The sequence below is a fragment of the Eublepharis macularius genome, chromosome 2 (genome assembly GCF_028583425.1).
Source record: "Eublepharis macularius isolate TG4126 chromosome 2, MPM_Emac_v1.0, whole genome shotgun sequence".
Taxonomy (NCBI): Eukaryota; Metazoa; Chordata; class Lepidosauria; order Squamata; family Eublepharidae; genus Eublepharis; species Eublepharis macularius.
Genome location: NC_072791.1, coordinates 119,815,994 through 119,832,622, shown reverse-complemented (window position 1 = coordinate 119,832,622; position 16,629 = coordinate 119,815,994). Strand labels below are relative to the sequence as shown.

At 39.5% G+C, this 16,629-nt stretch overlaps 1 protein-coding gene across 3 annotated transcripts in view; it reads right to left on the bottom strand.

The window, feature by feature from the left end:
• Positions 1–16,629, bottom strand: part of GALNT18 (polypeptide N-acetylgalactosaminyltransferase 18) — a 515,166-nt gene that overhangs the window by 260,186 nt on the left and 238,351 nt on the right. For all 3 annotated transcript variants that reach the window (XM_054971155.1, XM_054971154.1, XM_054971156.1), the window contains exon 2: positions 2,442–2,634. In XM_054971155.1, coding sequence (XP_054827130.1) covers positions 2,442–2,634 — 193 coding nt within the window. The remainder of the gene's footprint in view (positions 1–2,441; positions 2,635–16,629) is intronic.

The window sequence follows — 16,629 nt, the reverse complement described above, 5'->3', positions numbered from 1 at the left end:
TGAAAGCAACACTTTTCTTTCCACTTGCAAGTGGCGAGAAAAGTGTTGCTCTTTGCCCAAAGCTAAAGAGCTGGACACCTTGGGCTGCGCTCGGGAGGAAACAGGATCGGGGGGGGGGGGCACCAGACGTGATTACTTTCAAGAGGTGCCAGAACTCCATTCCACTGCATTTCTGCTGGAAAAAAGCCCTGCATATTCCACTAGTTTTTGGTAGTTACACTACCCCTCTAAAAGTTCCATGCCACACAGCCTGCATTCTCTGAGTATTCAACCCTTTCAGAACAATTTTTCATCATTTTGGGGGGGAAGATAATGCACTATTACTAGCGCAATCCTATGCACAGTTACTCCAGTCTACATCAATTGAAATCAGTGGACTTAGACTGGAGTAACTCTGCAAAGGATTGCACTGCAAACCTATGAAATCTATGGTACAGTGCAACTCCAAGGAAGATATGCACATCTGTAAAATCATCTAAGGCCTTAACTGAAACACTGCTGATAATCTGATGTGATCCTCATCCTAGAATAGAACCAATACTCAGAGCATCTTTTCTAGGGGTTAGAGATCCAGCAGGGGATCCACCTGCAGAAACTGGCTTCTATGCCTCGGTTCCCCTTGAGGGATAAGGGTCCACAATTGCTCTTCGGCACTCATCACTTTCACTAATATAACTCAAGAATGCATTTTTCATGAAAGCTACAGCCAAAATCCCTGCTAGCTGGGATTTCTTTAAAATTCCCAACAGTTATACATTTTTTCGAACTAAAATAGTATTCAGCCACTCTCTTTAAAATTTTTATACATAGAGCTATAAAAAATTAAAATAAAATCCTTGGGGGAAATTATTTCATAAGAAAAATAAGAACAGACAGAAGAATAAATGTCTGTTAATTCTAGAAGTTTTTTCCTCTTAAAATTGATTTACAATTAAGAAAAGGAGACAGATTATTCATAATTATGTTCTTAAATGGATTAAAACAAGAAGGAAAATTCCGTTACTGACTGCTGCAAATATCTTACCTTGTCTCTGTTTCTGCTTCAATATAGAACCATATCTAGTTCTATTCTGTTTTGAATTTTGGCACACAAAGCATGACAGAATAAAACTCCGCTCATTTCAATTCAACAGTAGAATTTAATGTAATATCCTTTGAAGGGTATCACAATCAAACTTTCACACTGAAGATTAATAATGTATTTTTATATATTAGATAATATCAGATTTATATGTGACATGGAGAAGGAGAACAACAACAACAACAGCAATAAAAACAACAAAAACAACAATGCTAGAGTCTGGGTCAAATTCAAGACCGAAATACTAATATTAAAGCCCTAAATGGTCTAGCTCCTTTCTAGACTGAGAGAAACAAAATAAGCTATCTTGAGGGGTACCATTACTCTCTGAAGTTAAACTGACTATAAATTAGGCTTACTACCCCCTGCTTGGGGTGGGGTACTTCTGCCCCCACTTGCTGCCTCTTGGTCCTGCTTACTTGGTCAGCAGTGGGCGAAGGCACTGGAGGGGAAAGCACGTGCCCTCCCACACTCTGGAAAATTATGTTATTTTCTGGTACAACAGAGGAGTGCATCACATAGATAAAATTGTATGAGTTATTAAAGAAAATGTCTATTTTGATTCAAAAATGGCATAAAGAGTCCATATAATGGTAAAGGACTTTCAACTTGGAGCACCCCATAAAGTATATCCACTGCACCCTTTTGCCCAATGATTAGACCCTGCCCCTAATAGTTGTCTATACAGCATTACTTTGCATTGTCAGTAATATGGTAATATTATCATCTGAACAAGATTCCTTAGGAGTTTCCACTGTAAGGATACACTGAGTTCCACTGACTCCATACTACACTTGTCCTAACTCTTTTTTCTGTGGAAAACACAGGATTCAGTCTCCCGGCAGCCCTCAAAGCAATGAGCACATCCCCAAAAGTGTTATTTTTAAATTTTAACAGTACTGCATAAAGACTAGCAGCTGTTGCTAGGATTTACAGCTACAGTGACTCCCATCTGGGGTGCCCTTAAATAAAACTATACACAGTACTAGTTTTATATATTTCTCATTTCATCCATTCCTTTTTGAATATTATTGAGTCCATACTATGAAGATTATGGGTACAATCCAGTTCAGCATGTTTCAGTCCCAGGTTTTTCACAAAGAGACACTGGAGCACATGCTTAAGTCCCACACTAACATCAATAGGTCTTGAAAGTGCTTTAGTTATGCAGTTACATTATTATAAAAACAGATCCAGAGGAAAGCTTATGCTACAATAAGCTTATGCTACAATAAAGTTGGTTAGTCTTAAAGGTGCTACTGGACTCTTTATTATTATTAAACACATCTTTAAAATATTGGTCTACTCTTAAAAATCTCCCCAGGACATGATCTTAAGTCCAATGGAAAGTACTACTTACCCATTAGGCCTAAAATCTGGCAATGCTCTATCCAAGGGAAGGCGATCACTCAGGTAAGCATTATAGCCATAATACTGGAACTGTTTCAGAGCAATCCGTCTATTTTCAGGGCTCAGATCCTGACCCCAATGAGCAAAAAGAGATGAATCGGTGAAGGCTTCTGCAGGATTTTCTTCTGGTTTCAGTGGTGCTTCTGTTAAAAATATTATACAATTAGATTTTTAAAATCAATTTTAGGACACATTTAGTAGTTATTAATGAATGCTGCTTTTACTTCTCTCACAAAATCAAAATACACTACTGCTCACATGAGTTGTATAAAGGCACAAGGTTTTTATGAACAATTGTCAGCCACCCAATGAGCCCCAGACATTCACTCCAGAAACAGCTTTAATAACAAAAATAACTAAGTTTAAAAAAACCCTAAAATAAATATGCACATCCTAAACACCCCTATAGTTCAAAGACAATTTGGTTCAAAACATATACTTATTTTCTTATCAACCACTGTGTACCTTTAGTCTGAATGACTCAGACTGTCACACCCCACCTCTCCACAAGCTACCAAAATGGCTGAGGAATACAAAAAACAAAGAGGTTTTTGAAACGCAAAAAGTGCTAGACAGTATGTCAGGTCATGTCTAATCAATGAGACATTATTCAGATGCAACACTTTGCTGTGACTTGACATTTCACAAGTCGAGTCTTTCTGCATAATTTATTACTAGAACCTCTAAGACCTTGAATTGTATTTGACATAGTGTAATGTAGTTCAGTATCACGCAGGCAGCCCTCTCTGGGTATAAAATGGGAAATGAGAAAGAGAGATGAAATATGTTAATGTTGGTGATATAATTACCATAGCAGATCATTCTCAACAGAATTTCTCTTAAGACTGAACTTTCCACATATTCAGTTATACTGATATTGTAAAACCATTCATGGTACGTTTTTGTAGAGGGGAGAACGGTCTTCAAGCACGCCTGGATTATATATTGAAACTTCCTTGGTCACCCTGGTGGATGACCTTCCAGAAGACCAACCACTACAGAGTGACCCTGGCAATTCTTCTGGACATACTTAGTAGCTGCTTTCAAAACCATCAAAGCAGTTTTTTTCTTTACTGTTTGGTGAGCTTAAGAGAAGTTTCACTCCTACTGAAGGAGGCAGCGCTTGGGGACAGTGGTTTTGACTCCCTACAATTGTGCTGCAGAGTATGTTAAGGTTCAGTCATGCTCCATTCTCTCTCTCTCTCTCTCTCTCTCTGCCTTTATAATCACAAGGAAAAGTCTAATTAGAGTGAGAAAGAAAATGCTTAAAATGTGGCCTGGGTACTGAGAACTGTTGTAGCATAGAGATTGGGATACAAATCAGCATTCTGGTTAGGGTTGCCAGATTCCTATACCCTCCCGATAGGAGAGGGGGGGACCTGACACTTACCTCATACCTTCTGTGTGTTCAGTTTTGCACATGCAAAACTCCTAGCATTTGCGCGATGAATTACTTCCTGGAAGTGACATCATCACACCGATCATAAGTGTGCTTCCACGATTCACATGGCGCTACTTCTGGCCCATTTAGAGCAAAAATTGGTCCCCACGAAGGATGGAAGTGTGTCTGTGGTCAGTGGGATGATATCACTTCAGGAAGATATGCCATTGCACCCCACGGGAGTGCATCCAGTGCGTGCTTTCCCCAGGTGTCTGCTCATGGCAGCCGATCTCCAGGGGTTTTTTTTTTTTTTTTTTTTGAAAATTTTTTATTGGGTTAGAATCCATTATTTCCACATTTACATTCAATTTTCCCCAATTTTTTCATCTCTAACCCCCTCCCTTTCCCCCCCCTTTTTGTTGACTTCCAACAGCTTTCCAACCCTTTGTCCCCTTTCCCTTACTTTTATTAGCTTCCTCTATCTAAAACAAATATATATTCTCCATTATTCTAAGCAGTACATCCTTAACTATTTTTAACATTATATGCCCAAACTGTAAGCCTTTGTTTCTATCTTAGATAAACAATTTATCCCAATTTTTCAATTTCAGGTATTTCTATATATCATAAACCATATAGATCATACATTCGTTTATATCAAACAATTTGACTTATTCTCTATATATATTACTCATTCTATCTTTTTATAATAGTTCTATATATCTCTCCTCACGTAGTCAATCAATTTGACCCATCTATATCTTCAGACATTCAGTTTGGTACAAAACTTGTCAGAAAAAAAAGAAAATATTGTTAGTTAATCGCTCCTTATATTTAGTCCTTATAATTAATTATTTTCTCTATGTTCTGTTTGTTAACCTACATATATCTATATATATGTCAATCTATTAATCTGACTGCTTATTAATTCACATTTATCTCTTCTCCCCCCGGTAAAGTCTCCCCCCTCTACTTCAATACTTCAGTAGTTCTCAAACTGCCACAGTTTTCCTCCCACCTCCCATTTCTTCTCCAGGTATTGTTTCAGCTTCTCCCAGTCTGTGTTGAACTGCCCTGAGTCCAGATCTCTCAATTTTCTTGTCATCTTGTCCATTTCAGCCATATACAGCAATTTGTAAGTCCAATCTTCCATAGTTGGCACTTCTTGTACTTTCCATTTTTGCGCATACAAAAGTCTAGCTGCTGCTGTCATATAAAATATCAACGTCCTGTGTTGGGCTGGAATTCCCTCCATTCCCAAGTTCAGTAGCAGGAGTTCTGGGTTCTTATTAATTTGAAATTGTAAAATTTCACTCATTTCTCTTATTATTTCCCCCCAGTACTGCCTGGCTACCTCACACGACCACCACATATGATAGAGGGAGCCCTCATGCTTCTTACATTTCCAGCATTTATTAGAAGTATTCAAATTCCCTAGCGCAATCTTCTTTGGTGTCATGTACCAACGATAGATCATTTTATGAATGTTCTCTTTGATATTAATACATGTCGTTGTCTTCATTGTAGTTTTCCACAAGTATTCCCATGCCTCCATTGTTATTTCTTTATTAAAGTTTATAGCCCATTTCACCATTTGTGTTTTAACTATCTCATCCTCGGTATACCACTTCAACAGTACTTGGTATACCTTGGATATTCTTTTCTTATCTTCTTTAAGAAGGGTCTGCTCTAGTTCCGAATTCTCTATTCGTATACCTCCCTTTACAGAGTCCGAATTATATAAGTCTCTGATCTGTCTATACTGGAACCAATCGTAGTTAGGTGATAGTTCCTCTTGTGTCTTTATTCTAAGTTTGGATGCTTCAGTTTTAGTTATTTCTTTATACGTTAAACATTGTTGTTCATTATCAACAGCTCTCGGGTCTATCACCTCATATGGAACCACCCACAAAGGGGTTCCTTCTTGTAGATAAATTCTGTACTTCTTCCAGATTATGTATAGACTTCTCCGAACAAAGTGATGCAGGAACATCGAGTTGACCTTTACTTTGTCATGCCATAAATATGCGTGCCATCCAAATATTTTTTTATATCCCTCTAGGGCTAATAGTTTCTTGTTCTTTAATGTCATCCATTCTTTCAACCAAACTAGGCAGATTGCATCATGATAAAGTCTCAGATTGGGCAGTTGCATTCCGCCTCTTTCCTTTGCATCTTGTAAAACTTTCACTTTCACTCGAGGCTTCTTGCCTGCCCAAACAAAATCTGATATTTTCCTCTGCCATTTTTCAAATTGTTTGGAGTCTCTGATGATTGGTATTGTCTGTAGCAAAAACATTACTCTTGGTAACACATTCATCTTAACTGCTGCAATCCTACCCAACCACGACAAATTCAATCTATTCCATTTAATCAAGTCTCTCTCTATCTGAGTCCATAGTTTTTCATAATTGTTTTTGAATAGATCTATGTTCTTTGCAGTTAATTCGACTCCCAAATATTTCACTTTACTTGTTACTTCACAATCCGTTGTTTCCATTAACAATTGTTGTTTCTGCTTAGTCATATTTTTGCATAATATCTTTGACTTCTTTTTGTTAATGAAGAAACCTGCCAAGTCTCCAAACTCCTTGATCTTATCTATCACTCTTGGCATGTTCTCCAATGGGTCCTCTACAATTAACATTATGTCATCCGCAAATGCTCTGACCTTGTATGAATAGTCCTTTATTTTTATTCCACGAATTTCATCATCTTGACGTATTTGTATCATCAGAATCTCCAATACTAAAATGAACAACAATGGAGATAACGGGCAACCTTGTCTTGTTCCTTTACTTATCGTCAATTTCTTGGTCAATTCATCATTCACCACAATTGCTGCAGTCTGGTCTCTATAAATTTCCTTAATTGCTCTGATGAATCTTTCTCCCAATTGTAGCTTTTCCATAGTGGCAAACATAAAGTCCCAGTTTAAATTGTCAAACGCTTTTTCAGCGTCAACAAAGAAGAAACCAACCTCTTTGTCACAACGCTTGTCATAATATTCAATAGCATTGATCACTGTCCTTAAGTTGTCTCTTATTTGTCTGTCTGGCAAAAAGCCTGCTTGTTCCTCCTCTATGACTTCCGAGAGCCACCCCTTCAATCTCTCCGCCAATATCTTCGCAAAAATTTTGTAGTCATTGTTGAGTAGCGATATAGGTCTATAATTTTTCACATTAGTCAGGTCTTGGCCCTCTTTTGGGATCAATGATATATTCGCTTCACTCCAAGTTTCTGGAATCCTTTGATCCCTTAAAACCCCATTCATCACCTCTTTTAGGAATGGTGCCAGTTCATTAGCCATTGTCTTATAGAATTTAGCCGTAAGTCCATCTGGCCCTGGCGCCTTTCCTAGATTTGCAGATTGTATTGCCTTACTTATTTCCTCGTCAGTTACTTCACTATTCAACTTATTTCTCCAAGCTTCCGAGATTTCTGGAAGTTTGGTTTTCTCCAAATATGACGCTATTGATTCTTTGTTTACTTCTTTTTTATTATACAGCTTAGCGTAAAATTTATAAAAGGCTCTACTAATGGTAGCCTGCTCCAAATACGTTTTGTTATCTTCGCAAATTTTATTTATTATCTTCTTTTCCCTTTTCTTCTTCAATTGCCATGCCAGGTACTTCCCAGGTTTATTAGCACCCTCAAACGCTTTTTGATTCAGTCTTTTGAGATTCCACTCCAATTCTTTATTGCTCATTGCTGTTAGCTGTTCTTGAAGTATTTTAATTTCCTGGTATACCTTCTTTTTCCCTGGTCTCTTTTTTAGCTGTGTTTCTTTGGCTTTTATTTTCTCCTCAATCTCTTGTCTTTTCTCCTCTTTCTTCTTTCTTGCTCTACCATTTAAGTCCATTAGTATGCCCCTTACAACCGCCTTGTAAGCATCCCAAACTTTATTGGTTGGTACTTCTTTATTCACGTTGTATTGTATAAAAAACTTTGTCTCTCTTCTCAGTATTTCCATATTCTCTCTTTCCTGTAACAAGTCCTCATTTATTCTCCATGCTTTCCTTTTTCTCTTTTTTCCAAATTTCCACATAATTGGGTTGTGATCTGAGCCTACCATAGGCATTATTTCTACCTCCTTAGTCCATAATGCTAAGTCTTTTGAGGCCCAGATCATATCAATTCTTGATAATGTAGAATGCCTTGCAGAATAAAAAGTAAACTGTCTGCTTTTAGGATATTCTCTCCTCCATACATCTTCAAGAGTCTCTTGTTGAATCAACTCAAAAAAAAGCTTTGGTAATAGTCCTCTTTTCTTTTGTGCCGTTGTAGTCTTTTTGTCTAGTTCCAAGTCTGTCACTCCATTGAAGTCTCCAGCAAGAATTATCTGGTCGTATGCAAGATCGTCTAAATGCTTCCTTAAATCCTCAAAGAAGCTTTCTTTTGCACCGTTAGGTGCATAAAGTCCGACTACCAACACTCTCTTTAAATTCCAAATACATTCCACTGCTACAAATCTAGCTTCCACATCTCTCATAACAAATTTTGGCTGTAGCTCCTCTTTTATGTACAACACCACTCCTCTTTTTTTCTTGTTGGAGGCCGCTACATATTCTTTGCCCAATTTTCCAGATTTTAAATATTTTACATCCTGCTTTCTGATATGGGTCTCTTGCAAACAAACAATGTCACATTTTTGTTTTAGTAGCCAGTGAAAAGTATTTTTCCTCTTATTCGGTGAGTTTAGTCCATTTACATTCCAAAATAATACTTTACACTCCATACTCATGATCTTGTTGGTAAGTCTTTTTCATTGTCCTTAATAAATCGCTCCATCTCTCGCTCAGATCTGATGCGTTTTTTGGCCCCTCCAAACTCAAAGGACACTCCTTCCGGTAACTCCCATCTGTACCTGATTTTCATGTCCTTCAAAATCTGAATTAGCACTTTATATTTTTTCCGGTCCAGTAACACTGATCTGGGCAGTTCCTTCATTATAATAATCGTCTTGCCATCAATCTCCAATGGATCTTGAAACTGTTTTGTCACAATCCTCTCTTTCATATTTCGTGTTGTAAACTGCACAATCACATCTCTTGGTAGTTTCCTCTGGGTTGCTATTCTCGAATTCACACGGTATGCCACATCTAGGATAGCCACAACTTCCTCCTCCTCCTTCCCCAGGTACTCAGCCAACACCTCAGTCATCTGTTCTTGCGCTGACTTTCCTTCCACTTCTGGCAAGCCACGAAAACGTAGCTGCTTCTCCATATGTTTAGTTTCTGCAACTGACATTCTCCCCTTCACCAATCTCATCTCTGTTTGTTGCGTGTCTGCTAAATTCTCCATCGCGTCTTCTACTGTTTTAACTCTCTGCTGCGTTCCTTGTAATTCACTTCGTATTGTTTCCATACCTTTTTTCACTTCTGACAGCTCCGATTTTACTGTCTGTGTAACCTCTTTAACCTCTTTTATCAGCTCCAATTTCGTGTCCTTAAGTTCTTTAATCATATCTAAAAGTTTTTTGTCCAGGTTTTTATCCAGGTTTTCTATTGCCGATTGCCACTCTTTTTTTGACATCGTGGGGCTTGCTTTAGCTCGCTCCCACGAATCCGCTCTCTTCCTTAACTCCGTGGCGTAAAATTTAACGTTTTTCTATTTTAAATGTCCCGGTCTTCTTATAGAAATTAAGTTTTAAAGAGTCCAAAATGTCGGGCGTCTTTTCTCTATGGTTTCTCTATGATTTTGTAATCCAAGATGGCCTACTTCCTCTTCCGCTGAAGCCGCGACCCTTCCCCTTTCAAAAATGGCGATTCCCTACTTCCTGCCCTCCAGCAAGGGCCGCTTCTCTCCAGCCACTCTATTGTTATTACGCACTTCCTGTCTCCCGTCTTCCCACAGCAGATCTCGCGATGGTGTCTTTTTCTCACAGCTCCAAAGCCACAGGTATTCAAAACAATAGTCCCATTTCTTTAATAACTTCTTTAAACTTAGTCTCTTTTTAAATTCGATTCCTGCCGAGTCTTCCCCTCCTTTTCACTAGTCTGTTGCAGTTTAAAAATCTACTTTTTTTCCTCTCTGTTTTTATCAATCTGTCCCGTCTCAGAAGATAATGATCTTTACCTTCTCTTCACTTTTCTCGGGTTGTAATCGCTGTTTCGATTTTAAGTTCTCCTCTCAGCTTCTTCCCCCAATCGATGCTTGGGTATGTAGGTCTTATGCCAGCCGAATTGGCCCCAAAACTGCCGCAGAGATTATAGCCGACCCGTCGCAAGGTGGGACCTCAAGGATCGGGGGGAGACTCGCTGTGTAGAGCCCCCCCTCGTCCGAGATCTAGCTCATCCTAGGGTCTTGAGCGTTCTTTGCCTGCTCCCCGCCTGAGAGCAGTCGGCCGCGGGCTATTTTCACCCCGCCGGCCGGTTAAAACGGCAGTCCGGTCAGCTCCGCAAGTGGAGCTGCGTTAGACCTCCATGGATCCCAAACAGGAAGTCCCCTCCAGGGGTTTTGACATCATGGGGCAAACCTCCAGGAGATTGCCTGCCACCAGGGAGCAATTAGGAAGCCTAACTCTGGTAGTTTGGCTCCCATTACTGTCATGAACTCTGCAGGTGGCCTTGCGTAGGCCACTCTTTTCAGCCCCAGCTGTATTGTGGGGATAATAATAACACTATTCAACACTCTGAGTGGGCACTAATCTGTCCAGAAGGGCAATATAAAAGCACACCTATTATTATTACAGTGACAGACATGATGAGAGTGAAGAAACAGATTACGCTGGAAGTAATCCTGGCAGCAGCTTGTCTTTTATCAGATTTAAGTTGGTAGCATCCACTGCTAGAAAATGATGAGCTAACATATCCTGATCATTTTCAGGCTAAAATACCATAATATGAACAAAGACTATGCAGAAACTTGAAATAGTTTAGAATTTGAAAGCGTATCTAACAGCATAATAATCAGATGGAAAGAATTCCAGTGGATTTCAACTGTTTTGAGGCACAATTCAAAGTGTTCTTTTTAATCTTTACAGCCAAGGCTGCTTGGGCGTAAGTTTCCTCCAGGAACATCATCTTCTGCACGACCTTTCCCATACACTAAGGTCACCACATAATATTCTATTACATTTTTATTCCAACCTTCCTCAAAAGACCTCAGGACAGCACATATGATTTCCTCTCACAACTACTCTGGTTAGATTAGGCTAAGAGTAGTTGGACTGGCAAAAGACCACACAGAAAACTTCATACCTGAAGGGACTTGAACCTGAGACTCTCCAGAACTAGTCTAATCAATACCTCCCACTGGACTGATCCAGACATTGAGCAGGGCTATCTCAAAAGTGGCACTCATTTTTCTTCTTTCCCAGGAAGATGCATTCCATACTACTGCAGTCTTTAGAAGAACTGGAAAAGGGTTGCTTTTGGTGAACAGCTATCTACAGTATGGGAATTATCTTGCAGACACAATGTTATTTCTATGTTATTCAAACTCTAGCTAAAACCTTCAGGATAAATCATTCATAGCTTTGGAACTGGAAGTTAACAATATGCAGATGATACTCAGCTCTATATTTCGCTATCCAGATCCCCTAGTGGTGAAGTAGAGGTCCTAAGTAGCTGCTAACAGCTGTGGTCAAATGGCTGAAAGCAAACAAAATGAAACTGAACCAAGACAAGATGGAAATGATACTAGTTGGGAAGGTGGAGATCCTGAAGGACATTGTACTTCCCACTTTCAATGGGGTTCAGATTAGAGGTTCCAGCCAGATGGAAGGAGGGAGACTTTGAAGGGAAGGAGGTTCCCCACGCTGTTTGCAAATGACATGGGAACCTTCTTCCCTTCAGAGTCTTCCCTCCCTCCCACGAACAGCCAACCACGAACATGTTCGTGAACAGGGTCATGTTCATAGTTGTTCATGATTCCCTGTTCATGGATGGCAATGAACAACGAACATCATGTTCGGGTTTTTTTTCCTGTTCGTGCCCACCTCTAGTTCAGATCACTCTTTCTGACTTGGATAAGAGCCTAGGGGTTACACTGGATACATCACTGTTGCTAAAAAGGCAAGTAAATGCAGCTGCAAAAAAGGCCTTTTCTCAACTCAGACCAGCCTAGAAGATGGTCCCCTACCTTGACATGACCAGTCTGCCACTTGAATTCACACCACGGTAACATCAAGACTAGACTACTGTAATACACTCTACATAGGCCTCCCTTCAAATTCTTTGAGGATCCAGCTGGTGCAGAATGCCACAGCTCTATTATCATCAGGAGCTTGGTTATGTTACTTCCATTCTACAGTGACTCCATTGGTTACTCATCAGTTACCGAGCTCAGTTCAAGGTTTTGGCTATCATATGCAAAACATTTCATGGCCTTGACCCCTCATATTTACAGGATTGTCCCTCTCTCTATGCTTTGATGCAACAGCTTTGCTTATATGAACAGGTCCTTCCGCAAATGAACAAAATCAACACACATTCTATGAAGTGGTCCCCACTATATATACAGGCAGGCCATTATGGAATGTCCTGCCTGAATATCTCAGGAAAGCTCCCACTCTCTTGGCTTTCTCCAAACTATGCAAAAATGAACTATTCAGGAGGAGTATTTTACTCAGGTAATAGGGCTGTGCTGTAAGAAATAGATGCACTGGTAAGGGACAGGGACTGTAGACTATATTGCTGGGTACTGTCCATTGATGCAGATATTCTCCTACTTTACAGTTTATGTTTCATTTAATATGTTAAATTACTTATGTTTTATTCCAGCTATCTTTCTGTATTCAGATTTTTGCTTGTTTTCAAATTTCTGCAATCCATACCCTATAGTATTGTTTATTGAACGACCCAGTCATTTATCTTATTGACTTGCACTGTGCAATCTGCCTTGAGTCTCAATGAGAAAGGTAGATTATAAATAACATTAAAGCCATTATGTCACGAGACTTTTCAAACTTAGCTGTAGTTTATTATTTCCTTCCTGGAAAATACAGAACTAGTAACCAGCTGTATAATAGCAACATATTCCCCAACAGTGACGTATTTGCAAACTATAGCTCTTTATTAATGCAATTTCACACAATGTCCTTCTGAACGATTTTTGTCAAGAATCTTTGCATTCTCTTGCCTGTCTCCAGAGATGCACAGTGCCATAAGCAACTCCTACTCTATCACCCATAGGCACAAAAGGCAGTTTCAACCAGCAAGATAAAAATATACATGAAGCAAACAGCTTATGTAATGACGCACTCTACCATCCGGGACCATAACTCCTGATTTAAGTCATGAAGCTGGTCCTTTTATCTTTATTTTTAACATAATTTAGAAAATTAAGCTGTTGGCTTCTTCCAAAATGCCCCTACACACAAACATAACTGACAGGAGACTAGTGAAGCATTGGTTGCTTGTGCTAGCTTTCTGTCTCCCTAAATATGCAGCACTTATTTAACAAGACAGTTTGGTACAGCATCACTTCAGGAATAACTATTTTACTTCAGGGATGCATGCCAATCCCTCGTTCAAATGAGGAAATAAATGATCAAGCAAGACAGTTAACAAACAGGCCAATGCAACAAAATTATTTTTAAAAGACTGTATGCAGATAAGCTTCAATTTATTGGTCTTTAAATTCCAAACATCTGTGCAGGACGTTATTGTACCACCTGAATCTGTTCAAAAGAAGAGAGTTGTGTGTTGTGACCCAAGAAACAAAGAAGAACACCTGTACATGGCCATCACACATCCACCTCTTGACCCTGGTTGAGAGATCTTCTATATTTGTTTATACGCTGGCATGGTACTAAAGTGAGTAAGAAGCCATTCTAATTCAAGAGCATGCCTTTTACTGACTACACAGGATCAGTAAAAAGGTAGAGTGCTATCTGCACGCACGCATAGCTGCATCAACCCAGCCAGTTCCTTCACACGACTCTTCAGCAGTGGTCTGAAGGTTGCTGTCCTTGCAGTTGTAGAGTTCTTTTAACTCCTCAGAAGCCAAAACAGGAAGGAATAATTGTTCTGCTAACAAATATGTTCTGCTAGTAGGTCTGTGATGACATGCTTTCTACTCCTTTACTCCCAGGGCTGCTTCCTGTCAACACAAGGAAGAGCTAGGTGTCTATAGCAGTTTTGATGTCTTTCATTTCCCCTTTTTTCTTACAGAATACTCCAAGAAGTACTTAAGCGTTTTTATGATTAGACAACAGAATTAACCTGAGGACCTCAAATTAGACATGTGTTTAAACATCTTGCTGAATTACAAACTCCAGGAAGAAAAAATACACAAACCCAGGTATTCATGCATATATCGACTGCCACTGTGGCTGTCTTTGAAAGGAAAGTAGTTTAAACTGACAAACTGATAGCTAACACCCGACCAAGCCATTTGTAGCCCACTTTTCCTCAAAGTGGATTACAATTACTCTATTTAAAACAGATAACAATAAAAACATCTGCAATGTCTGCAGATGAAGAGGGTGTGAGACCTGTCTAGCCTTCCACAACTAAGATGTTTCACAATGGTAGGAGCCACAGCCAAAAAAGAGCACAGGCTGTAACTAATATTACTGATCTGCAGGAGAGGTTCAGATGAACAGAACTGACAGAGCAGCCAGAAGGAGAGGCAGTTCTATAAATATATGGGTTCAGGCAGTTCCTAGGAATGCAGCCCTGCAGCTGACAACCCCTGGGAACAATTAGGGGGTGGGGACTGGCACACTGACATCACATTGGAAGTGTACTCCATCAAATGTGCAGTGCACAATACCCCTTAAGACTTCAGCCTTACCAATCAGCATCACCTCCATCTTGTGAAGATTCTGTTTCAAACTGTTCACTTTTAGCCACTTAGCCACAGCCACCATGCTGTGGTTCAAGGGGAACATGGCAACATCAGTGGCTTAGAAAAATAAATATATAGCTGTGTGTCATTGGCATAATGATGATTACGATCATCAAAGCCACAGATGTTCTCTCCTAATTGCCTTACATACAATTTAAAAAGAAAAACACATGGGCAATAAAACTGTACTTCATGGAAATACCACATCGCTAGTCTTTACGAACAATACTTTGCTTCCAATCAGTGGGAAACTAATTAAATCAACCCAATACATATTCTTTAATACCAACTTCTACTTCTAAATACCTCAACAGGATGGCATGGGTCACTCTACTGACAGTTGCTGATAAATCCAGCAACAACAAAGATGCCCAGCCCTTGTCAACCGATGGAGATCATCCACTAAAGCCACAAAGTATGTCTTTAATCCTGAAGCCTGACTCAGAAGGGTTAAGGGCAAATGTGTTTTTCACGACAACATGAAAGAACCTGGAGATACTGTGAGGTTATCCCTTTGAGAGCCATGCTCGCTTCACAGAACTTATATTTAGTGTCATCGAGCATATGTGCTATCAGTTGGAGACTTGGTATGAACTCAAACCAACTGACATCAAACGTAATACTAACATACTCTGAGTCACAAACATCTGATTTACAAAAAACCCTAACAAATAACAATTCCATCCCTATTCAACTATGTTCTAAGTTTCTGAAAGTCAATAACATATTTGTGCAACTGCCAAAAGTGAGAGCTGCTCTGATCCCACCCCCCACCCCCATTACTGAATAGGTTGGTATTGTGGGTAAAGTTCAACAGGTAAAATCTAAAGAATCTCCACAGAACATATTAGCAAAGTTGGAAAATACACAGCTAAGCTGATTCTCCCTATGTCATTGCTGACATTTATAAAATGATATGGTATTAACTTGAACATCTACAACATTGTTTGTCTCAATATCTTTATTAATTTTTCATGGAAGACAGTTATCTAATGCAAGCACTGCTGTGAGTGTCTTATACAAATGCCACAGTAGTTCCCTTAAACTAGTTACAGTCATTTTACAAAAGACTCAAATGAAGGAGAAGAGAGATCACCTACAGCTACTGATATCTGTAATATGTCAAAATTCAACATTCATGCAGAGGCTGTCTTGTCAGGAGTGGCTCAGGATTTCATGGCCTCCGTGACACCCATGGGTCTATCTCAGGTAACAACTGGTCATGCACACTGTGCAGCTCTTGATCTGGTATTTTATTCTGTGCAGGAGGAATGTGATCTGAGGTTGGAGGAACTGGTGACAGTTCTTTTGTCATGGATGAAGTGCGCTTTGTGCTGCAAAGATATAACATTTTTTCCACCACTGCACATCTGCACAGTGTAGGCAAGCAGAGATGTTTTGGGTGGTCAGAGGCCTGTTGTGATCTGGACTTCAGGTGGAGGTAGACTACATGGTGGTCCACTGTGATCATTTTACTCAGAACTTTGCAGATAAAATCTTTCATATCATTCCAACTTGGACTCTACATTAGCAGTGATAAGAGTCAGATGGTGCCAGGCTGCCCACCTGTCCAGTTTCTAATTGGTAGCCATGTTGATCTGCAGTTAAAGAGCAAGATACTGGTTCAATAGCACCTTAAAAACCAAGTAGATTTCCAAGGTATGAGCTTTTGAGAGTCAAAGCTCCCTTCATCAGATAAAGGGAGTGGAGAAAGGAAGGAATCTTCCTCTCTGTAATACTCTGTATTACTCCGTACTTTTTCTACTCTAATACTATGTCTTTTAACCTTGTATCGATTTACCGTATGGCATTGTTTATGGAAATATCCTTGATACTGTATTGAAATGCACGTAATACTGATTGTACTAATCTCATGCTATGTAATCCACCTTGAGTCTCAACGAGAAAGGCGGACTATAAATGACATAAAAAAAAATAACCCAGGTAGAGGGTGGGAAGG